Source organism: Drosophila arizonae, chromosome 2, assembly GCF_054131065.1.
Source record: "Drosophila arizonae isolate 15081-1271.41 chromosome 2, UAZ_ARI_1.0, whole genome shotgun sequence".
Lineage (NCBI taxonomy): Eukaryota > Metazoa > Arthropoda > Insecta > Diptera > Drosophilidae > Drosophila > Drosophila arizonae.
The window spans coordinates 27,463,707-27,489,924 of record NC_142922.1 but is presented as its reverse complement, the minus strand read 5'-3'; the positions used below and the strand labels follow the sequence as shown (position 1 = coordinate 27,489,924).

Genomic DNA, 26,218 nt, shown 5'->3' with positions numbered 1-26,218 from the left:
TGGTATAACATATTTGGCTGTGATATATTATACCCAATCAACACATATTAAAAACAAGAGGGTATATATTAAATAATCACATATACAATGCGCTAATGTTTCACTTATTAATCTTTAAATTATAGCCGATTCATTTCTTTTACAGTTTTTTGCTCTCATATTTTATATCAATTAGCTTAGAGACTGATGTTTATTTTCATATTACTTCAGGTTTTTATATATAAATATTTATTTATTCAAATACTGAATATTTCTTGATAAGAAAAAATACGAATATTTGAAGTTCATATATTCAACGAAATTTTATATGTCACACAAACTTATGGAAATTGTTGTTTTCGTTATTGGATTAGTCACACAATGTATTTAAATTTAGAGTATATGTAGTAAGAATATTTGTTATTTCTAAATTTAAATTTTAATATACTGCCGAGCATCTTTGAAAGGGATTTCCTCTTTTTCTGCATAGAAAATCTTGAGAATTTTAATTACTTGAATGATTTGGTTCGTTTAAGCTATGGGCCACTGTATGGATATAAGCATATGCATATGTGTATGCAATTGCATATACATGTCCAATGTGCATATGTATTCCAAATAGTGGAATGCAGCATAAAGTGCGGTACAGCTAATTGGCTCCTCTGCAGGGACAGATTGTTGAACTGTCGCCATGGCCACTCATCATTGGCAGCTGGACCACTTGACGGGCATAATCGGCGGCATAGCATCTTATCTTGTTTTTTTCATACATATTTCTATGCTTGTAATTTATATCTGTATATGGATATATGCTTTGTTTGTGTGCGACTGCAACGCTTTGTGACACACTTGGAGTTCATGTCTAATTTGGGCTGTCTTAATCCCGCATAGTTGACGGCCACTTCGACAATTGCACAATTTACTGAAGAATGCTTCTCTAAGCGTCACTTAAAAACGCATTATTCAATTCAAAGAATTTTGTTGAGATGCAAACTAAATGTGTATGTCTGTCTCTCTGTGTATGTGGGCACTTAAAAAGTTGCAATATTCGCTTTCTAGTGAAAACTATATAAATAGAATCTCCTTAAGCAAATATAGCATGAGGACGTCCCTTTCCTTTAGAGAGTCGGAAATCATTTTGACTTTCCGCATTAGATGACTCATTGCGATTTAATGTTTTGGGTGGTTTCTTTTCTTGTTGCTATTCCTTGTGTATGCTATTTTAATCAATGAAGGGCATTGCAAAGATAAATGTCTCGCAAATCTCGTCAATGGGGCAGTCGACAGTCAGCACTTTCTGTGATAGCCAATTATAATATAAATACAACCATATACATATGTGTTATATATGTATATGTACATATATATTTAGTATTCTAAGGCATAGAAATCAAGGGTTGGTGAACCCTGAAAGGAACCTGGTTAGTGGATCTAATCTATTACCACTGTTCTCTGGTCAGTGCTATTACTTAGTGGTTAAACATAGCAAAAATTTAAATGCTCCGAAAATATGTATACTTTTTAAAATAATTGTAATACCCAATTAATAATACTTGGTCTTATAACTTAAAACAAATATACATGTAATAAAATATAATAATTCAAATTCGTTCGAACGAGCCTCATCGTGTATTTATCGATAGCACATGCGATAGTGTGACATCGCTAGGGTAAAATATCGAGAGAGGCATTAAGTATCATCCCTATCGTTCAGTAGCAACAAAATAATTGAACGAATTGGGTGTGTGCGTCGGTACCTAGCTGCTTCACGTAATTTGTTCGTGCAGTGGAAAACCAAAGCGATAGAAAAATAAAAGTTTTTATCGTGCAAATTAACAAAAAATAGGCGCTACGACAAATATAAAAATTCGTTGACGTATGCAGTATAGTTGCAAATACACCTACAGAAAGAAAGAAGTGTACGTGAGCGTCTTGTTTGATTTGCTGTGAATGTGTACGTGCGTGTATGTATGTATGTGTTAACATGCATAGTAAACAAAAAAGAAAAGAATACGCGAGACCAATTAAACAAATATTTGAATGCAATCAACATAAAGCTTTGATTAATATAAAGTGTATCATTTCAAATATTGAAACAAGTGTTGCCCGCTGTTGTCTAATGTCGATTTAAATAAAATTTAGCACGCTGATACACACAACCAAAGGCAAAACGAGATTTTTGCAAGCCGCAATTTGTGCTTGTGTTTACGTGTGTGTGTGCTTAGTGTGCTGTATACATTCATATATACATACATATGTACACTGTGCTCTTGCAATCGCTGTTTGCGTTTTTCGTTTGTATGTGTTTGTTTTGCAACAACAAAAGAAACATCAGTAAGCAACTTAACAGTGAGCTGTATTTCTACGCATTTGACACTTTAAATAAGCAAATATTTAGTGTGACCGCATACAATTCACTTGCAGCTTGTTTTCGTTCGTATTTTCGGATTGCACACTGTCCCAGCAATTGTGCGATTGCGATTGCCATTGTGGGTGTGTGTTGTGAATGCGTGTGTAAGAGAGCGAAACATCAAAATTGAAAAAAATTTTCGCCCCGTTTGTTTGTGATTTCTAATAACAATACTCGACATCAAGTGAAAGTGTAAAAGTTAAAAAAATTGTAACATTTAACAGCCAACAGCGTCTAAAACTGCAAAAGAGGAAAATCATAAACAACTGTTGAAATATTGCACAAACTTTGGATTACCCTGCACAACCAGGAATTAATACTCGTTGCTTGCAACTGTTGCAAATCTAAAGGTAATCATAACACAACTGTATTAATACATATATAGACATGCGTACATATACACTTGCACATATATACAAATTCACACACACACGCATATATACCTGCAAGCACTTGTTTTGGCTCTTTCGCACAAGTTTTTGTTTTTGTTTTCTTTTTTTTTTTTTCTTTTTTTTTTTTGCTGTCGCGTTTATATCTCTTGGCTGCCAATCGGTCGTTAAATATGTTGATGAATAATAACTATGAGCGCCTGACTATGAAATACCCTGTGAATAAATGTCTTAACTTATTTTTCCCACCACTCTGCACATTTATTGTTGATTAATAATATCCGATAATTAAAAGAATTAGCTTTGGACTTTTATGAAATCCCCAGCCATAAATAACTATTTTTGTTGCCGTTCTAAAATCGATTTGGTTATCAGTAAATTAAAATAAACTTTATCTTTATCGGCCTCGAGTGGCGATAACTTATATCTTATGCTTGAAATCTATTCGTTCTATAGTCTATGAGGTCGGAATCAGTCCAATTTAGGTAAATTGACTCGACTGTTGATCGACAATATATTGTACTTTATTGTATGCGCAGATGTTTCTTTAAATCTGTCGATTATTTCGAGTAACGCAGTAAAGAATTGTTTACTCAGATTGTAAAATGAAAATTGGATTAATATGTTAAACATATTCGCTTGAAATCGGTGCTGTCCATAATTACATCGATTATATACCGGCTCGTAGCCTACTTCCTGTCTGCTTAGCCGTTCTTATATTGCGCCTTGTACACATTTTTTTTTTTTTTTTTTTTGACGACCTTTTGTTACTGAAAATAGATTATATACATACATATGTATAAGTTGTGTGATGTATAAGTACATCGTTTATTTGAATTTTGTAAGACATTGCTGAAGTCCTTTCAATGACTTTGTACTAAAAAATAAAATATTTTAGATATGGTATTTTATAATATTATTATATGATATGCACATAAATAAAAAATGAAAAGATACGTATACTTATAACTACAATTACAAAAACTAATTAATAATATTTTATGTTGTATAAATATGTGTATGATATATTTTATTATAAATGTAGAGCTGTAATAAAAGTATAGTACACAAAAATCTCGTCGATTGCTTCAAGTTTTTCCATTACTAAATTTTTTCTGCTGTTTGCATCGGGCTCAATTTTTCTAGACAACAAAGGCGCATTGTTCGCCAAGGCAGTGAGGAAAAATGGAAATCAAAAGGAAAGCTTGGTAAGGGAATAGTTTTTTATTTATTTTTTTTTTATTTTATTTTTTTTTTAAGAGTTTCACTGTACTTGCTCAATAATGTTGCCACGTGCTGGTAGATACACACGCATTCACTGACATGTGACATTTAAGTAATTGTTGTCTATGAAGGCGAATTTCACGTTTCCTGGTTTAATTGCTGGCTATTGACCGCTTATCGATACACACAAATGCATCATATATGTATGTGTTTGTAGGTATGTATAGATTGGCTGCTGTATATGCAGTGAGTACACTCGACCTAACGCCCAGCTGCAAGCATTCTTCTTGCACCCTTATTGCGATCGCATTCATCAAGCTGCTATTATCGTTTATTTATCAATTTATCTGAGCTTTTCTCTCTCGCTCTTGCTCTCTCTCTCTCTCTCTCTCTTTCTGATTCGCCCTCTAATTGTATTGTGTTTTAAAAGCTTTATGAAAGTGAAACTTTGTTTTTTTTTCTGTTTTGTTTGCCGAACGTAAGCTAATATGTAATGTAAAATTCAGCAACGACCTTACGCAGTCACACAGAGCGGGTATGTCGTTGAACTCTTTCAAGCACAACAGCAACAACAACAGCATAACAAACTGTGAGTACGAAAATACCGACGAGGTGCAAAACAAAATTAAATGCATATGTTGTATACAAAACTTTACCGTTGTCTCACCACACACTCGACGTTCACTCATACATAAGCAATTGCGTTATAAGCCAAAGCTCGGCTTGCCGTCGGCGTCGTCGTCGTGGAGGCTTCGTTTCTCTTTGTTTTCGTTTTGTATTCGTTTCGGATTGCTCTTCGACGAGCGTTGTTTAGGCTTCAACTGTAAATTCATTCCGTTTTGCTCAAATAGCATGGCTTAATTGATCGTTTTTTCTTCCTTCTCTTTTCTCGAAAGTTCAACACAACTTGAGCAACTTTAGCGTTAATTATTTATTTGTAAACATTGATCAAACTGAAATTCTGCCTTCTTTTACGGGGTATCTTCTAGCTGAGCAAAATAACTTAGGTAACTTTTGCGTTAATTATTTATTCGTAAACATTGATCAAATCAACAATCACTTTGCATTCTTCTGGAATTCTCAAGTGTACGGAGTATCTTCTAGCTGAGTATTAGGTATACTTTGATGTCTTGTTTTTATAATTTGTTTCATTCTATTTGTATTTCTCTTCTTTGCCGATATTTATTTCCCATTGCGTAACGTAGCGGAGCTTTAACGAAAACAGATTTATTTCTCTGAAATCAGTAAAAAGATGAATAATACGAAATGGGTGAGTGACATAATCACTGAAATCGTCTTAGTCTCCCCTTTAGTCAAAATTGACCAACACTTCAAACAAATTGTTGCCTAACAGCCGCAGACAGTGAGCTAAATATGTATGTGAAGCGAGCAAATTTTGTTTGTTGTTCAATCCAAAAAAAAAAAAAAAAAACGTTACTAAGCCAATGGCAAAGCCCAAGCGAACCAGTTTGGAATTTCAACTAATGATTTCCGACATTAGAGTGCCTGAAACCTGTCGCTCTCAGAGCCTCCACCTGTTTAAATACGAATTCCATTCTCTTCATTGGCTCCACTCAAATTTCTGATTTCGAAGAAAACAATAGAGCGAAGAGGCAAGCCCCATTAGCCGCCGACTATTAAATACACTTTTCAACATATGCCAAACTTGCTACATAGTTGGGTTAGTTGTATGATTGATATGAGATATTTGGCCGAAATGGACGCCATTCATAAAGTAAACTTTATAGTCTAGTTGCTGAATGCTACCACAAATGCAAGACAATCGAAAAGTCATTATCATATAATCATCATATAATTAAACAGTTAAAGTTTTCAGGAAATGGCTTGTCGATAATTGTGCATGGAGATTTTTGATTATATACATATTGCCTTAAGCTTATATAAATGTTTCAAACTAAATAAAATAAAGATAAGGAATGTCTGGGAACTAAAAACCTAGTTTCAAATTCAATTTTTTACTTCGTATAATAATATAATAATAAATATATAACAATATATTATAGTTTAAATTTACAATTTTATTTTGAATTGTAAATTCAAACTACAACAATTATTTTTTAAAGTGTACATTTCGATTTGACCCAGCTATGCGCCATCCAGCCGAATGCTTCGCTTCATTTGTACTTCTGCTGCAATGGATGTCTGAGAGCTGTCCCTTCCCGCATTTTTACTTGATTACGCACCCAATGCATTTCATCCATTTATTGCTGTTGTTTTTGTTGTTGCTTTTTCCCATTGTAGTAGTCAGTCAGGCAGAGAAAAGATTGTTTATGAGGCGATAAAATGAGCGACGAGGTTGGGGATCAAATTCCTATGTAGAGAATTTCTGGGCCTCACATGTGCGGGCAATAACCAAACAAGCGCAAGCCATTGTTTTGACCAGAACAGAACCGAACAGAAAATTTCACATCATTTGACTTTACAAATTTGACTCCAAAAAGAAATATTTTTGAAATGTATTAAAGTTGTTTGCACAATGAATAGATCAGCCAATTTACGTAGGTAAGAGCAATATTTATCTATAAAGAACTATACTTATAAAATGTCTAATTCAGCAATCTGATTTATATATTAACTAATCTTTGCATATGAACATTTCTTTAGAAAAGTCTTAATCAAGAGATATAAATTTCACTATTTTTCAAAATAAAAAAGATTCTTGGCATTGTTTATCACTATAATTGATGTATTTTCAAGATGATTACAAAACCCAAGGGGTTTGCACACTGCAAAATATATGTATCTAGAATTTTAATTTCCAGTTTTCAAACAGATTTAAATCGATTGCGATATTTTGTTTATTTTATTTCTTTGTTTAAGTTTTTTTTAACGATATTGTGGTCAACCGATGGAATATCAGTTCTAAATATATTCGAAAGTCAAACAAGCTCTCTAATAAGTTATTCAAACTATATATTGTAGACGATATATTTCGTCAGCAGTTCTGTGTGATCTGTGTGACATCCAACAATACGAAATGCCCTCTCTTTCTTGGTCTTTCTCTTTCGCATGCTGCAACTGCGGCGACAACAAATGGAAGAAGCGATGCATAGAGCATGCGAAAGTGAAAGTCATCGTCAGGTGTTTGCATATATGTATATATATTTTGTCTGGGGAGTTCCAGATTAATATTGTTTTATATTCTGCTTCGCTTGATTAAACGTTTCTTTTATACAATAATTCAAGTTCAGGTAGTCTGTAAAACTGGAAAAGCATTGCAGTTGTATTCAAAAGGAAGTTGTAAAGTCCCTCATATACATATTAATTGAATATATTTTTTATAAATGTTAAAAAATGGTATTTTTCTTTTTTTTTTATTATTATTAATAATCTAAGTTTGTTATCATTGCTAATTTCGACCTAGTCGCATTTTCATTTACTTTTTGACGAAGCGCACAAGCTAACAGAGATCTATAATCGAGCAGTTATTTCGTTTTTCTTCGATAGCGACGCTTGCATCCATACGAGATGCGCATTAGCTTTGATATGGAACTGCATTGACGGCGGTGCAGGACGCGGCAGAGTTGAACTTGTGGGGAGCGTGCTACCCTCGCCAGGATGCGCTAGAAATCACCAAAGATTATAGATTATTCTGATTGCAGCTTGTGGAGTGGTTTACCTTTTTCTGGAACAGATTCTTTTGCCCCTGTGTCATGGCATCCCATTGGGCGGGAGCCTCCTGTAGCAGCCGACGGACTCCATATTTGGGATGCTTGCGCTTAAAGTAACGTAGAAAGTTGATATAAGGTAGCGGAGCTACCAAAAGTGGATTATCTAAAATATCACGGGCCAACGGAGCTTTGTACATTGTCTTGCCAATGAAACTGACTACAAACTGAATTTAATTTAATCCTGAGCCGATAACAAAATGAAACTATATTACATTTGTGTTCTGTAGTCTAACATCAACTGATTTATGACTTGAATATGGGCGAAGTCAGTTTGTCTAAGCCTGCTGAGAACCTTGCTCTGAAGCATTTCCATAAGGTAACTGTGACTGCAACCCAAATACACATATATCCTATACACATATGCATATGTATATGTGTATGCATATTTTATGCATGTAAATCGAAATATGTCGCATAAAATTATAATATTTTCAGTTTTCAGCTATGTTCAAGTCATATTATGAAAATTCCTCACCGAATTCTTTTGCATGCACAAACAAAACACTGTAGATGAGCGTAGAGAGAGGGAGGAGAGAGAGTTAGCATCCGTCATTATTGTCGAGCTCGAATACCTCGCATAATACGCTATAAATATATATATATATTTTGACTCACTTTTGAACTGAGAACTCGTCGCGCTCTCTCCCTCTGTCTAGGGTATATATGTATGTGTATATGTGTGTATGCAAATCATCATCACTTTTTTGTTATAAATAAATATATGCGCTTAGTAAATTGATGAAACGAGTCTGTGACATTTGCTCATTCGTCTCTCAGTGGCTGATAAGAAATTATATTATATTTTATTCAATTCCATTCCATTTTCGTCAGCTGCTCTATTCGAGCAAAGTCCACACTAAGACGCAAATCATTTTCAATTGCCGACACCGCACACTCTTGACTATCTGTCTATGTATATATGCGTTTATATATAATTTATATATAATTCATAATGCAAGCATATCAGAAGCAGCCCCCATTGGAGACTTGCTATATAAAAAAGTAAATGATAAATTCTGTCAAGTTTGTTTCCTGTTGCATAGCTGTCGACTGAGCTGAGCTGAGTTGAGTTGAATGAAGCATTGCCAGCTGCCCCGCCGATGCGGCAAGGGCTTTGTAATACTGAAATTTCCATCCGGCTTACAAAATGCACACACAAATAAGTATATATATATAGATATATTTAAATTTATATGTAGTTATGTTTGAAGCGTACAGTAATTCCGTTTTATATATGGAAATAATTTTACTATTATTATTATGGCTGTGACGCCATCGCGAACACCCATTGAATATATTTAATATAAAACATATGCATATATACACATGCCACATTCCTGAATAGTACTTATGTGAACTTAAGACTATATATACAGATATATATAGACTACATTGGTATTTTAATTTGTTCAATTTGTGCAAATTGAGACCTTGCTTTTATTCTTTTTATTCTACTCTGAAATGGTTTTACTTCTTGTTACTTCTTGCCATATCTTCCGTATTTGAGATAAGTCTGATTCGCATTATTATGCACACTTACACAATTTGATAAGGAATTAGCAGAAATATGTTAATCGTTACGAGAAAAACAACTAAGTAAGAGCTAAAAGCTTTAGCCAGTTGCATTAAGTTTATGAAAACAAAGATATAGAAATGTTAAATATTTATTTAATACAAGTTTTGTGTTTATAAATACATATACAGAGACAAAGACGACTTCTCATTTTTGTAACGTGCTAATATTTGTTTATTTTTATCGAGAATTATAGTATCAGCAGCTGCCGTGCGTCGACAGTTAAGTCCAAAATACGATAAAAGATAAAGCATACAACATAAAATTGTATCGCGTCAAAGCTCTTGTCATAATAATCAAATAGATATTTGCCTTTGGCTACATGCTGAGCACTTGATCAAATAGCAGAGAGATCACTCGCATAAATTTGCCTAGTGTGGAGAATATACATAATACATAGTTGGCTAGCTGGGCTCTGCGTAATATATCTAGCATTTCATTAATTATAGAAATGCGCCAGCATTTATTTTTAAATGCCCAATAAAATAAAATACCATTCAGATGGTATTTAATGCATAGTCACGCTTTTCACACAGCGCATGCATCTAATACATGTGAGCATTTCACCAACCGCTGAGACCTTATCTCTACGTCATTAAATTTTGTTTTTCACATCTGGGGTATTAACCCATATATCTGGAAGACTACCTAACTTTCATTTGGCAAATTGCATTTCTTGTGTTTACCCTTTGAATTCAGGTATTTATAAAATAATGTTGCATAAAGCAAGTAAACAGTATAGCGGTACTATATTATGAAGTGAAATGGAAATATTATTAGTTTAAGCATCCACTAATTAACACTAAAATATGGTTTGTTGAAAGTGTATTTGACTTTCGCTTAAGGCAGACCCAATTAGAATCAAAGAAATAAATATAGCTGGCACTCCTCCAATAACATCTTGGGCAGAAATTCGCACTCTCAATATATTGTATATATATAAGTATTTTCCACGATGACAGAAGAAAGCCTTGAACTATTTAGTCTTGTAGGTTCTTGTCCCGGTTTTGCGCTCCTCGATGCCACAAAGTTATTCAACCTGATTTCTACGTGTTCTACCAGTTCTCTACGGCCTCACTAGTTGACCTTCATATTATATAGCGACGTTACGTGTTACGTAAAAAGTTCGCAGTGATTATTTTTTAACAACGTAGAAGTATCTTTTTATCACTAAACGATATCTGTTTGCTTTACTTGCTTGCGGTTTATTTACCGCAATTGACGGGATGTAAGTCGCCAGATTCAAGATTCTAGAAGGATGAGCATTGTATTACAAAAAGACTTAGATAAGCAAATAAATATATGTGTATACTATAGATATACATATATGTAAGTCTGTACTCTTTAGAGCAGCTTGATATTGGATATTGCGTACTCGAACTCAATGCTAAGACTTTGAGAGCAATTTTCACCTGTTTCTAAGTATTGGCAATGCGATAACGAAACTTGATTTCGATGCTGCTTCTGAACTTTCAACGGAATTCCACTTAGCAGCGCATAAAATGAATTTCATAGTTTTCCATTTTCTTTGCAAGTGGCGGCGAAAGCCAATCGATAGAAAATTGCGGATGCTGTCCACTGGCTAGCCGACTCCTGCTCGATTGCATTAGGCTTGACTCAGTATGAGCGCCAACTGTGGAGCTAAAACAGTTTTGATTTGGTGATTTCATATCCGCTGCTTGGATAAACACACACACACACACACTCGCAGAGTCACATTCACTATTGGAATTGTGTAAATTGTATTTATTTATTTATTTGTTTGGAGAATTTACATAGCAAACATTTGCGTTAAAGTGTAACAGCTACCAGCTTGCTTTAAAGCTCACAATCGCAACGAGAAAGTGTTGTTGTGCCTGCCCCTGTTGAATATTTCACAAATTCAAGTCTTGTGTATGAAGTCCGATTTACATATTTTTCAAAGGTAAATACTAAAGATTGAGCACATGGGGAGGGAGTTGTCGCTGTTACGACACCGACCATGAACTGTTTTGATCTACAAAGAATCGGCTATAGTTTAAAAAAAAATCATATTTGATTGTGTTTCTATTTTAAATAAATAAAAATAAATTTGAAATAAATAGACTAATTTGAATTCATGAATTTATCTGCCAAGGATCGATTAAATTAAATTGAATATGTACTACAATATTAGCTACAGACATATTTGATTAGTAACACAGGAGTCTATATGGTGTATATATTTATAATTCATTCTAATAAAATGCATTTCAAATTATATGCACTGCATATGTATTTCATTAGTATCGGCTACAGTTCCTATAATGCATATGACATAATAAACTCACTATATGAATAACTCCAAAGTCGTATTAAATTCGCCCTGTCGCTTCTTGTTGCATTTTTTCGCTTCAGCTTTTGCCACTCCCAGTCTATCTGCGCAGCTGAAATGTTTGTTTTGTTTTTATTTTCGAGTGCCACGCCCAGTTGCGAATGAGAGTCCATTAATTGAGAGGAGCTGCCTGTAAATTCTGTATGAGCATCTGTCTCTGCAATGTATATCGCAAAGGCTGCGTGCAGGCTTCAATTATTTAAATGAATTGTGTGCATATGTTGCGGATGCTCAAATAATTGTCATAGTTTATTAATAATACCATTATTAATAATTCCAAATATATATATACACACACAGAGAGGGAAAGAGAGTGTTTTGAGTGTAGATAAGTGGAATGAAACGGAATGGAATTCAAGTGGAATTCTTCTAACATTCTGCAGTTGCCAAATGTTAAATGTCAAAATCTTGTTATACCTGAGAGGTAAGAGAAGGCACCTGTAACACATACATCTGCACTGTGTGATCTGCTGGGCAGCTCTATATATCTATATTTGTTGATCTATATACCTATAGATGTGTACATATGGATATTTGCTTGATTTATTGAAATAGACAAATAAACAGTTAATTGAAGAATGACATTTTTGTATGCGCGCAACTACATATTTCAAGACAATCAAAAACAATTTAGCGTTCAGCTGCTGCCAGATGCCGCCATAAAAGTCGCCGCAGCAACCCGCAGCAGCAGCCAGAGTAACAAAACCAAAAGTGCAGCCCACGTTGTTTGGCATTTGAAAACGTCATTAGATTCACTCAGTACATTTGGAGAGTGTAGCGAATAAAGGCAACAACAATGCCATAGATGGAGAGAAGCTGCAGAGAAGTTCTCTGCCTCTGCTGTATTGTCCCAGTTAATGGCATGAATATTATTGAGTGTGGGGGCTCTGCAGAAGCTATGGAAAAAGTTGTGCTCGACACTAACATAAATATATGAAGACATATGGTACACTCTTAGTTAATATGAATATATTCATGTGTGTGTGTTTGTGTATGTGTCGACTCTGAAATTGTGGAGGCTTTTGGAGCATGAAATCGTTGTACTCCCTTTAAATCATCATCAACAACGCCAGCATAAAGAAATTTTCTTCAGCCATGTTGTCGACTGTTGACTTTCACGTAGGCTTCTGCTGTTGTAGCTCTTGTTGCTGGCATGGCAAAAGAAAATTCAGAAAATTAGTGCACTCGCATAGCCCACATCCTCATCATCATCATGCAGCCAATTGCTAGAACTATGCTGAGAATGTGTCCCAAGTTTTGCTCTCAAGCTAAGGCGGGTGCAGCTGCAATTGAAATTAAGAGTTCATTGCATTAAAATTAGTTTTGCATTAAAATTAGTTTTTTGAATACCCTGTATGTAGTGCCAACAAGAGTTGAATGAACTTACGTGAATATTTGTCCCTGTCTAATGGAGACATTGGGTAATAAATCATAATGTGCAATGAACTTTTATTTATAAATGCATTTTTAAAGTGCAGTTAAAAGCGAAACTTGTTTATGAATCACAAAAGTTGTGTAAGCCTTAACAGAGAGCTGCGGTAAGCAAAACAGCTAAGCTGGGCGCCACCTGAGCATAAAAAGGCATGCAAATTGAAGCCCCAAGCAACGGCTTAATATATATGTATACCAGCATTTCAAAAACAATTTGAATTTTGTAGAGTTTGTGCTGCATTTTGAGGCTGAACGCTGTACAACTTCAACTAAATTGCATAGCCAGGTTTCTGATCGCTTGAGAACAAGAATTATACAGTACAGTTGATGTCAGTAAGTATAGCGGAACTCCTTCAACTGTTTTTCCATGAGTTTTTTCTTTTTGCTAACTGCCTAGCCCAACATCATCAGCCTGCGAAAAGTTGCAAAATCATTCAGGTTACTAAACTAAAATTGAAAATCGCCTTGAAAAAAATCAACAAAACAAAAAAACAAAGCATGCAAAGCATCAAGCCCCAGACATGACTTGAATAACTAAACAGAAAGAAGCCAGCCAACTCATCAGCCAATGATATTCAGGTAAAACGGGAAGCTTAAACAACAAAATCAGCATGAGAACAATTCGATCCACAGTAGCCGCAATAAGTATTTGGTCGTTTGTACAGCGGACACAGGAAGTCCATAAAACATTATCATGCTGTAATTATATATATGTACAATACCTGTTTGGGTATTCTGCTGAGCTGGAGTTGGAGTTGAGGTGGGCTGAGCTGCAGTTGCAGTTAGTTATGCTTAGGTTGAGCCACTTCCTAGAGACGTTGCCAATTTGGCAACTGTATTTTTGTTGGCAGTTCGTGTTTGTTTTATAAAATATATATTTAAGCAAATAAAGAGAAAATGCATATGGCTGTGGTATCTGCTAGTCGGCCCTCTCTGTTGATGTTTTCTTTTTTTGTGGGGTGTTAAGCAGTGATGCATGTAACCACGGTCCATGCTGAAGGGTCGAACTCAAGCATGTTTTCTTGCCGGGCAGAGACGACTTTCACAGACCGGGTAGCTCCGCTGCCTTCAATCGAACCGCTTTTGTGAAGGCAATAAAAAAAAACTTGTTTTTGGTGCTTTGACTGATTGCTGAGTTAAGGTATTGAAGAGTGTCCCAGGTTCGTAGTTCAACGATTTTAAACCATGCAGCCATTAAATGCTTAATTAAGGATATGTGTAGATACCAAACAGATTAAAGTGATGTATATACCCATTAGTGTGGGACGTGTCGAGTGTATATCGCAATGCTGATCAATCGGGTTTCATTGAGAAGTCAATTTGGAATATTTCACCTTTTCAGTTTTCGTTTAGATTTTTTGCTCTGTGGTGTGTATGGCGTGTGGTTCTCGACGTTGTTTTGTTTTTCTTCAATTTGCTATTGAACTCTTTGACTTTTAATTGGATCAAGTTCATCAGCAATTATTTAAACGAGGCAAATGTATTCAAAGCGAGCGGGTACGGCGGGTCGGGCGAGCACATTCCGTAGTCGTCGCACTTGTTGCTCAACTCTCTCAGACTCGTGTACCGGGCTGTAAACCCGTGGCTATGGCTATCTGTGACAGCTGAGCGACCACACGGCAAACAAACCAAAAATAACAACTCCAATCGCCTTGAAATGAGACAGCAATCAACAGGCATGTTCGAGCAAGACAACTTAATGAACATGTTGTAATTACACGACCAAAACTAAAGGGAGGATGTGTTCAGACACCGACAAATTCAAGAACAACTCAACATACAAAAAAAAAAAAACCAAAAGATTTCGATTGCAAGTCATGGCAAACCAGCTGATATATACAAGTATATGTGCACTTACTGCAGATAATATAGTTAGTATCTCAAATCCAGATTGTTTGTTTAATGTTAATTGAACTTGTTCTTAAATTGCATTTGCATTTGCTACGATTGCCTTATCTAATCAGGCGCAGGCGACTGTAATGATATGAAAATTGTCCCAGTAACTCGGTATATTCAAAACATGTGTTACTCATATATAGTACATATATATTATATTTACATATATGTGTATGTTTGTATTCCCTAGCATTTCACTTCCCACGAACACAGAATCACTATGGAATCTCAAGTGGAGCAACAATAAATTCAGTCATTAATATATTGAAATATGAGTTCTGTGGAATTTTACATATATGTATGCGTGTGAAAGGCACTCGAAGCGATTACTCAGTGCAATTTATGGGAATTAGGATAAGGAGCAACGGATATTGATTAGAAACTAGAGAAATTTATGAAGAACTAAATTTAAATGCAGGGAAAGAAATTCAATTCCAGTTTTATTGGAATTCCGTAAAGAAACTCAGACAAATATTTATTTAAATGAAAAATAAAATGAGAAGTGGAGAAACAGTTTGCATAGATATATAATATTTATTAAATATTTATTTAAATAAAAACCAAAATGAAAAACCAACTGAAAGGGATCAAATATTCAACATGAAATAATGATGATGAAGAGCAAAAGTTAAAAAGGTTTTCCCATAAGCAAACATTTATTAAAAGCGGTCAAATTGTATAAGAACCCCCCGTCGGGGCATAATAGACTGTGCGAACCCCCCTATAGAATCTGTAGATGGAATAGCAGATAGCTCCATAAAAACAGAAAGTCATCTTTTACACGTGCCGGTGAATAATACTATGAACAATTTTTATTAGTCCAAAGGTCAACTGAGGGTGCGATGGCATAGTATATAGTATTCAAGTTTACTTGTATGCTTAAAGTTTATTGGCTGCTCTTTTTAGTTCATTAAAAAATTACATTACATTCTGCAATTAATTAAAGGCGCTTGACGCTATTTTTAAATTCTATTATTTTCTCTTATGTTCTGTTTTTTGACGGCCTCTTAAAGAGACTTCATGAGACTTTCATGAATATGAAAGTTGTTTAAAGTCTCAATGAAATAAACATTTATGTTTATTATAATAATTTCAGCTCAATCAATAAGTATGGGACAAACTTTCAGAATAGTTTGCTTGTCTACAATAATAATAAATATAAAATATTTACTTTAAAAAAGCTTTCATTATCTCTATAAGTATTATCAATAGATTAGCGAGCGTGTTTAAAAATTCTGTGTTTGGTGATTTCTGTAGATATGTATGTATGTATGAATATATGGCGAATATAAGTATGTATTTATAAATACACAGATTTTTGAATGTCTGATATACAAGCATACATTGAGATATTGTCAAGGCCATTTGACTGTCTACAGTTTATACGTACCAGATTTATTTATATAGAGTTTTGCCGTCATTGATTTGCGTTTGGTCATGGGCCGCAGATTTTATTTGCTCATATGAATAGTATACTGATATACATATATGTATAACATATACATATATATATGTGTGTGTATGTTCCTTTGCAGCTGTGAATTTTGCGATCAGCAGATGAACGTAGACTCTTAATAGTTGAGAACATGTTAGTATTGTTATTAATATACAAAAGAGACAAACAAAAATAGAAAATGAAACATTATGGTTTCAGATTAGTTTAGCTGCGCTGCGCGTGCACACCTTAACTTATTCACTGATTATAATAATTAACAACAAATGACTAATTAACACATTTTGTCTTTTTTTTATTTTGCAGTTAATTCGAAACTATGCTAATTTTACAAACCTGCTCGAAGCATTCGGCAAGGGAATGACTTAAAAACTATATATTCCATTCATATTGTTCATACTCGAAAAGAAAGTATATTAATTTACGGTACAACACCCCATTGAGCGACAACAGGCCACAATGGGGCTAATTATACAAGAGATGAAATCACATCCGAGGCACTAAAGGAACTGACTCAATCAAAGTCTGAAGGCTGAAACACTCTTGCTGTGAACACTGAACGTTGAGACTCTCAAGACTTCCTTCCCACTTTCAGCACTTAAAATCTATCCAAAATGAACTCCGTCATCTCAGCATTTAAGACCAAGAAGAGCAACGCGGCCAGCCCCACGGCCGTGGCACCCGCCTCCAATGTTGCCACAGCGGACGGTAAGGTTGGCCTGACTATAGCCAGCGCCGGCGGCGGGAACAGAAAGAAGCCAGTGGTCCAGGACAATGGCTATCAGTATCTCCGGCAAATCCGTGAAATTGAGACGGCCAACAAGCTGCTCTCGCCCGTGGTCGCCGTTGCCGCCGATGATCTGAACAGCGGCGATAAGCTGCACTTCCGTCCAGCCACTGATGCAGCTATCGTGGGCGCCGACGTCGTCGACCACTGTCCACCCGCCATGGTGCGGCTGTCGTGTGTGGATGCAAAGTCTGATTACAACATGAACGGCAAGGGGAATAGCACACCGAGTAATCACAGCATGAAGCTGGCCGAGAATGGCAACATGGACATTTACGCCTTGGGCTGCGATCAACACAGTCCACCGCTGCCGGATGACGATGACAATTCCGAGCATTCGACAGCCGCTTGCAACAGCACCAGCAGCTCCAGCGACCACAGCAACAGCACCGTGGTGCAGAGTCCAACAGTCGTAGTCCAGCCCAATCCGCAGACCAGCAGTCCCAATCTGGGCAGAGATTGCAGCTTGAGCAGCTTGTCGGTTAATGGCGAGCCGCACTCAGCATCGAGCACCACACTCTCCTCCTTGAATTTGGAGGAGCCCCTTGTTGAGTGCAGCTCGGAGAGTGAGAATGGATGCCAGCCGCCGCTCGGCTCGCCAGTCCTAACAAAAGCTCATGACGATTATGTGCCCGCGTTTCTGAAAGCCCCGCCCATTACCTTGCCGCTGAGCGTAGCCGCCTGCAGCCTCTCCACCGGCTCAACGCCAACCATCAGCTCGGCAGCGAGCACACCCAAGCACGTGCGCTACGCCAAGCCACGTCTGAGCCTCAGCCGGGGATTCAATCAGTCTATGCCCTCCGTGCATGGTCGCCCCAATCTGAGCTTGGCCCCAACTGGCGCTGGACTCAATGGCACCCAAACGGGCGGCTTACCACCGAAGCGGATTTCAACGCATCAAAGAAACTTGAGTTTGGATTTTAGGTGAGTGCCAAATAAAATATTGAAGAGTAATTGAATAATATCATTATCGATAATGATAATGCTTGATTTTAAGGTACTATGATTATGAAGTCTTGTATTGTTGCACTCAATACTTGTTGCTTAACATTTACTGATTATTATCAGGTCTGTGAGTCAAATTGTCAAACGGCCTTAAGGAAAGGCCCCTCAAAAAGCAAAAGCAAAAACAATGCGGACATTCTTTCTGCAAATAAACGTAAAATGTTATCAAACATTTGCCTGAATCACATAATTCTACTATATAATCGATCAATGAGAATGCGTTTACTTTTTTGAAAAATATTCGTATTATTATTTATATACTTTTTTGTTTATTTATATTGGTTCGACCCTCATATTATAAGGGAAAAGATATCTAATCTTTAATACTACAATCAGTTATTTTTATATTGCTTTTGCTTTGGTTGTCACTTGATAAAAATAGTTTGCTGATGACACACGAGCATTTGTTGTTATTATTATTATCTTCTATTAAATGAATTATCAGAAGCAAGTTCATAAACAAATAAAAATTAAAAAGTGCAAAAATGTGAAGCATTAACATGCCACTTTGAGTATTAACATGCACTGTTGTTAACATGGCTATTAGATTAACAGACAGAAAGTCGCGATAACAGTTGCAGTTTAGCAGAGCTCTGCGCCACGGAATCTACACTCATACATATAATGAGCACTTGTTGCTCTCACTCTTCTCCGCCAGTGCGGGGCATTTCTATGGGCTCGCGTGAATTTATTTTTTTAATATAATAATATTTTTATAATATTTTTATATATAATTGGAATTACCACAAAGGTAATGTGTTTCAAATGCAGACGGAGCTACATAGAGTATTTAACCAAAATTACATATATTTGGGATTGTAACCGAATGTACTGAATATATAAACCTTAATAATATAAATTATTATGTTACCCATGCATATAACTATAGTATAGTATATATATAGTATAGTAGATCGATAAATATTTGCAAGTAATGTTGAATATGTATATGTAAGTAAATTTCCTAGTAAAGTGCACAGAGGGTATTTGTTAGTCAGCTCAACCAGACTGGAGACTCATTGTCATTGTTTTCTTTCTGCTCTAACTTTACCTACTAAAAATTGATATTTTATTTGAGCAGGCATTGTTTTATAAGCCTCCTTCCCTCCTACCGAGCACGTCGATGTGGGCGATTGTAGTATGAAAGCAATTACCTTAATATTGTTGCCGTGTTGTGAGTGCAAACGTCTATTGAACATATGTATTTGGAAGCAGGTTCTCTGCTGCTGGCGCTTGAGTTCGTTTCGAGTTCGTTTTGAGTTCAGTTTACTTGTTGTTTAGCAATGATTACAGCTGCTGGCAGTGCGATACGGCACCGACAAGGGCTTAATTGATTTTTCTCATTTGTCCCTAATTAATTGGATTTTCCTTCACTTCCAGATCGATGGGCATAATGCTGCCACCTGTTTCTCAAGTGACCAACACTCGCATAAATCACACACAACATCATCGCAATCGAAGTCTCGACAGTGCCTTGCAGCGCATACCAGAGGTGAGTAATTGGACATGTGGACTCTACATGAATCACTGTGAGAGGCCCGCCTAATTCTCACGTTGATTTGGAGATTGTTACACATATTGTGTGTGGGGGTGTGAGTGTGTCTGTTTATATCAGTTCTGTTTGGATTCGCGCTGTTTCATACAATCTGTTAAGGAATATTTATATTTTTGCACTCTCTCTGTAGATATGTTTATATTTTTGTTTATCAGGAGCACTGATAATAATAGCAACAAAGCAAACAACCACATTGTGGCCCAAACGGGGAGAGACGGAGACGGAGAGCTTTCGTTGTCTTAGAATAATTTTGATACGTGTCGTTCTCGAGCAAGATTGAGCACGACTCGTGTTCAGCTCCTACTTTTTGCATGTCGTGTCGCAACTCGAAATCACTTTTAGTTAGATAGTTGGTTAGTGCGAGTTCGTGTCACGAACCAACTTTTGAGCAGCGATTCGTATTCCATTCAACTGCAATATTTGAAGAGAGAGTATGAGTGTGCCACATATTTGAATTTTCATTTGCCACTTGAGTTTGGGAGGCTGTCGAAAACAGAAAATGCTTTTGTCGACAAGTTAATGTGCTAACTGAACATTTTTACACCTACAGGTCGAGATCTCCTCGCCCAATGCCGAGAGTGAGACTACATTTTGTTCACCAACAACAATACTCAGCACGAATATGTGCTCGAGAATCGCAACAACAGCGGCCAGTGTAACGGCCGCACTTGCCACATCCCCCCCAATGCCAGCCCTAACGATTGCCCAATGCAATGATGCAGCGTCTGGGTCCGGAACAGTTATTACTGACCGGCCGGTCACGGACACGCCCACATCTGCAGTCACAGTCCATGCGCAACGGAATCAACCTGTGCCCAATGGAGTTAGTAAGTATTTAAAGTCAGTTGGCATCCAAATTCTCTTGCTCTAAAAAATTTTCTTTTTGGATATTAAAGTTGAATCCTGTCCAACATTGCGATCACGACCCAAGTCGAATGAGCTGGGGACCTTGGGCGCCCAGGATATGGTCGATGGGAATGCTGGAAGCAGCAATAGCTGCAGCAGAGCTGGTAGCTACAAAAAGCGTGAGGATCTAACTAGCCTCGGCTCGGATGATTCCGGTAGGCCAATTTCAATATTTGTAGATATCTCCAAATGGAACGAATTTATTTTTGATTGAACGTGAAGCGATATTAATTGTTTGCATACCTTCTTCCTTCATCTCGGTAGGTATTATATGTGGCTCAGAGTCAGACCAGATATCCCTAAATCGCATCTGCCATTCCCATGAGTCTCTTGATTCGGGTGAAATGGATGCCGATGCGGACGCAGAAGCAGATGCCGAGGAGGAATGCATAGACATGTTGGACACGACGTCTATGGACGAGGACTACAATCTAATGGAATCGGACCTTTACTTCTTTCCGTCGCATGCCGCCAACGACTTCGACTGCCGTACATTGCGACCCTCGCGCAAGCAAAAGCAGCAAAAGCGAGAAGAAGCCAAGCAGGCAGCACAACAACAACAACAGCAGCAGCAGCAGCAGGATCAGGAACAGCGTGATGAGGTCGATCATATACGTTATCGTGTAATGAACATGTGCGTGGGCGTGGTGCCCGACGAGCCATCGAGGGTCGAGCTTGAGAATGAGCCCGATGCATTGCCCACACCACACACACTGTCCAACAACAATGTGACAGCAGCAGCAGCCGTAGCTACAACAACACCCACAGCCACACCAGCAGGAACACCCACACCTGTGGCCACGCCCACTGAGAGTGCCAAGAACGATCAAGTGCTCTTCAAGAACTTTTTCGGCGCCACTAAGAATGCAATTTTCCGCACCGCTCAAAGCATAATTGAGAACCATGAGAAAAAAAATGCGGCCAAGCAGAAAACTGGTGAGCAACAAGACGTCTTAAAGGTGAAAGCTTTGACGAATACAGCGCCACATAATGTTGAGCAAGTAGCGCAGGATCTGGTCAAGTCCCCCACGGATATTTCCAAAAAGAAGGAGTTCTTCAGCCTGCTCAGCTCCAATTCCAGCAAGAAGGCTGCTGCTGCCGCTGCAGCAGCAGTTGCTAGTACAACAACAACTCCCACAACCTCATCCACAGCCGATGTGCCCACAGAGGCTGCCACAGATGTGAAGATGAAGGAGCTCACCTTGAATCTGCGTCTGCCCGGCGCAGAGACTGAAGTCGGTCACGATGTCACGATGCGGAAGAGCTCCTCCATCAGTTCTCTGCACCAACTGAAGATGCCAGTGCCTGGCGTTGTGAAGTATTTCATCAGCGACCGAGCGCCCACTACGTGTCCCCAGCAAAATTATGAGCGAGGTCCCAGCGGGCTATTGCGATTTTTCGAATCGCCCGTATTTAATATTCACTTTGCTGTCCACTACTTGTTCTACTCGAAGGAGCCGGGCGTTCTGAGTTTTATTGGCAATAAGATCTTCAGTTTCCCCGACCAGGAAGTAGATCTCTATATACCGCAGCTGATATTAATGTACATTCAAATGGACGAACTGGCCGAAGTTCTAGATCCATATCTCACCATACGCTGCCGGAAGTCCGTTGACTTTTCCCTAAAGTGCTTCTGGCTGCTGGAGGCGTACAACTATCAAGTGGACTCACTGGGCAACGGAAGCACCAGTCGGAAGTCCAAGCTGGCGCTAATGAAAGAGATATTTCCCAAGAAGGAGAGCAAACAACCAGCGAGGCCCGATAGCATACAGACCCCAGCCGTTGCTCTCGCAAAGAAAACTCATCATCGCTCTCAGTCAGATGCCACAGTGCTGCTCGCCGACTCACGCAGCCCCCACACGCTCAGCATATCGCATAGGATGTACCAACAGCCGCCGTACACCACGCAAACGCTGCCCACAGCTCCTGCGAAACTCTTCCTCGGCGATCTGACCTCGGGATTGGCATTCGACAATGGCTGCACTTGCTTCGAGACAGTCCGTGGGCAGGTGAACGGACTGCTAGGACAGCGTACACTCTGCAATTGCGGTGCACCCAAGACAGCACCGCAAAAGGAGTTCATGAAGGCCCTCATGAATGTGGGAAAGAATCTAATCTCGCTGCCTTCAAAGGCGGAGAAGACGTCGGCCCTGCGAATGTTCCTTAACCTGATAAATAAAAACTTGCCCGCCCGTGTCTGGCTGCCGCTCTACTCGGATACTCCACACCATGTCGTGCGCATCACAGAGGAAAAGACTGCAGTGCTAAACTCCAAGGACAAAACCCCGTACATCATATACGTGGAAGTAGTAGAAGTGCCAGATATTTACACTTCGCCACTGATACCCAAGCTAATGCCATCACTGCGGCACACCAAGAGCGAAGAACACTTGGAGGGCACTTGCCTGAATACGCACCAGGGCTGCAGCCGGACCTCCACCTGTAGTAGCACTCATCATGGATCCAGTTGTCGACGCAAAAAAGATACGGAATCGCATGCAGAAAACGGATGTGGTGAGCCGGCCAGTAACAATTGTTGCAGCGGTAACAACAGCCGCTTGCTCTCACTGGGTGGTCTCCAGGTCCACGAGGATGATGTGTGGTCTCAGGAAGATGACCAGATCACCGCGCAATATCTATACATGAGCAAGGTCAGTGAACGCGACGCCATCTCCCAGATGTCAATGGACTCGTGCGACTCCAGAGATCAAGGTATGTATATATTATTGTGAAGCCTAGATTATCTTTACTAATATACTAATTTCTTATTTACAGGTCCCCCAATTGTCTTTAATATTGGCGATGTACGCACGCGACACTGCAACAATTTGAACTGCGAGAACACAAAGTCGTTCAGCAATGATCCGGAGGATCCATCCGCGGCTGCATTAAAGGTTTGTGTGACCGGAAATTATTAGCTCAACTAGCTTGTCTAATCTATTTTCATTGTAGGAGCCTTGGCATGAAAAGGAGAAACTCATTCGGGAATCCTCCCCGTACGGTCATCTATCTAACTGGCGTCTGTTGTCTGCTATTGTGAAGTGTGGAGATGATTTGCGCCAAGAACTGATGGCAACGCAACTCCTGCAGGTACGTGATCCCTAAGCGTAGATCATAAACTTTGAGTACATCGTAGACTTTTTATGCAGATGTTTAAGATCATCTGGGAGGAGGAGCATGTCGATCTATGGGTGCGGTCATATAAAATAATATGCCTCTCGAATGACAGTGGTTTGATTGAGCCTATTCTGAACACCGTGTCGTTGCATCAAATCAAAAAGAACTCAAACAAATCTTTGCGCGATTACTTTATCGATGAATATGGACCTCCAACTGGCGAACGTTTTCGTCAAGCCCAAAAGAATTTCGTGCAGAGCTGTGCGGCTTATTGCCTTATATCCTACCTGCTGCAAGTTAAGGACAGGTGAGTTTCGTATATGTTATGGAAAGGGTTGTTTGTATGCTGACTTGTTTTTTACGTTCCATAGGCACAATGGCAATATACTCTTTCATGCGGATGGTCATATAATACATATAGACTTCGGATTCATACTAAGCATATCTCCCAAAAATTTGGGTACGTATCAGACATATTCCCCAATCGTAAAAGAAATGTTAATTTTAATTTATTGATGCAGGCTTTGAGCAATCACCATTTAAACTTACACACGAATTTGTCGATGTTATGGGCGGAACCGGGTCAGAACATTGGCGGGAGTTTAATCGTTTACTGCTCGTCGGCATGATGTCTGCGCGCAAACACATGGATCGCATTATAAATTTTGTGGAAATTATGCGCAGCAGTATGTAGACAAATCTGTTTGTTTGAAAGCATTGTAAAATAATTGTTTCTAATTTACCTTTTAGATGCACAGCTGCCGTGCTTCAAGAATGGCTGCTCCGGCACCGTACAGAATCTCCGTAAACGTTTTCATATGAATTTAACTGAGCAGGAAATGGAACGCAAGGTGGAACAACTTGTGCAGGACTCTCTGAAAAGTTTATCGACCAAGCTTTACGATGGGTATCAATATTATACGAATGGCATATTGTGAGAACGGTTTTTTATGAAAATCTAAGCTTATGAATTGATTAATAATCTTGTGTTCTAAAATGCCGATCTGATAAACCAAAAGTATGTTTAAAAAATTTTATATATATGTATATAAAAACAAACAACAACTGTTATTGTAGCCAGAATCGTTAATAATGCGTTGTGGTAATGTTATTATTCTATTATATTATGTTAGGCCAAAGTGAATGTTGTCTAGCTTTTAAGCAAAAGTGTAAATGTCATTGACTGTATTCGTCTGTCAGCCGTGTTTCGGTCTTGCATTGCATTGCATTTCATAAAGAAAACATACATGATAATCATCGACTTGTATATATTTAAGATCTTATGACTGTAATTAGAAAATATTGTAAGTCGCCACGCAAACTAATTTTAAAAGAAACTATTACATCTGCACAATATAATTCATTCGCTCTACTACTCACATAATTATGCAGCAAATTTACTATTCGTATATATGAGTAATTAAAAATTGAAATTCCAACATTAATCGGGTTTTTAATCATAATTGAATCAACTTAATACTTTCCAACAATACAGACATCAATTTATTTATAAAGAAACAAAAATAAATATATAGTATAATGGGATTTAAATATTCTTTCGCTTTTGCCCTCCAAATTCCGCATATGTGTAAATGTTCTATATAGATTTATATATACACGTAGTTAATCGAAACATTTTTCTTACTTTATAGTAACTAAGCGATACGAAAGCAAAAATCAAATTAAATTCAACTAAACTTAAAAACATAGTTAGGCACTCAAAGTGTTTATTTCAATCTTGTGTATGTCAACACACAATTATACAGTACTCATATGTATGGCTTAAATAATACAGACTACTTGTATGATAATTATAATTACCTAATATAAAATCAAAAATTTAGCTAAAGATATTTAAAAAAAAAATAAAAGTTGCATTTTTCTACAAATTTATTTAATAAACTCGATCAACAATAAATATAGCTACAGTGATCGCTTGTGAATTATAATTGATTTGAAATGTAGCACAGGTTGCCGAATAAGTGGGAGTCTTCGGATACAATAAATTTTTCCAAATCAGAATTTATTTAAAAGTTTTTCGCAAATAATGAAGTGACCGATATTAGTAAATAATAGCACTAATAAAAATTCTGTCACGCGTTTATAATTTTGCGACCACTGTACTGAATATACAACATATTCAACATCTCTAAATTACATTATAAAATTATTAATAAACATGAAAATACCCAAAATTATAAAAACAAACTTTTACTTTTTTCTGAGTCTCTATACATTTTACGACATGGTGATCAAGGGGAATAAAAAAAGATATCTTTCTTCTTGTATTTTTTAGAAAATTTTGTAATTTTAATTTCCACTTCTCAGAGTCCATTTAACAAATTTTAACTTTAACATTCACTATAATACACATTTTTAATAAAAAGGTATATATTTGAAGGTGTCATAGGAAAATATTTTGCGACTTTCGTAATTTTTTTCGTAGAA

At 37.4% G+C, this 26,218-nt stretch overlaps 2 protein-coding genes across 2 annotated transcripts; one reads left to right on the top strand and one right to left on the bottom strand.

Annotated features, from left to right (window-relative positions):
• Positions 1–1,682: 1,682 nt before the first annotated feature.
• On the top strand, positions 1,683–25,978 carry fwd (phosphatidylinositol 4-kinase beta fwd). The gene is made up of 12 exons (XM_018000086.2): positions 1,683–2,739; positions 16,707–18,111; positions 19,573–19,684; positions 20,298–20,574; positions 20,644–20,808; positions 20,918–23,365; positions 23,429–23,547; positions 23,606–23,743; positions 23,803–24,077; positions 24,142–24,230; positions 24,292–24,456; positions 24,521–25,978. The coding sequence occupies exons 2-12, from the start codon at positions 17,015–17,017 to the stop codon at positions 24,706–24,708; spliced, it is 5,073 nt and encodes a 1,690-aa protein (XP_017855575.1). The 5' UTR covers positions 1,683–2,739; positions 16,707–17,014; the 3' UTR covers positions 24,709–25,978.
• On the bottom strand, positions 6,021–7,963 carry ddbt (deadbeat). The gene is made up of 2 exons (XM_018000093.2): positions 7,643–7,963; positions 6,021–7,586 (listed from the first exon to the last, which is right to left on the bottom strand). Exons 1-2 carry the CDS (start codon positions 7,829–7,831, stop codon positions 7,449–7,451), a joined length of 327 nt encoding a protein of 108 aa, XP_017855582.1. The 5' UTR covers positions 7,832–7,963; the 3' UTR covers positions 6,021–7,448.
• Positions 25,979–26,218: the final 240 nt, after the last annotated feature.

Coding starts and splice junctions, on each gene's coding strand:
- ddbt (XM_018000093.2), bottom strand. CDS start 7,831: ATGTACAAAGCTCCGTTGGCCCGTGATATTTTAGATAATCCACTTTTG. Junction 7,587..7,642: donor AGAATCTGTTCCAGAAAAAG/GTAAACCACTCC, acceptor GGTGATTTCTAG/CGCATCCTGGCGAGGGTAGC.
- fwd (XM_018000086.2), top strand. CDS start 17,015: ATGAACTCCGTCATCTCAGCATTTAAGACCAAGAAGAGCAACGCGGCC. Junction 24,078..24,141: donor CTGCTGCAAGTTAAGGACAG/GTGAGTTTCGTA, acceptor TACGTTCCATAG/GCACAATGGCAATATACTCT. Junction 24,231..24,291: donor CATATCTCCCAAAAATTTGG/GTACGTATCAGA, acceptor TTATTGATGCAG/GCTTTGAGCAATCACCATTT.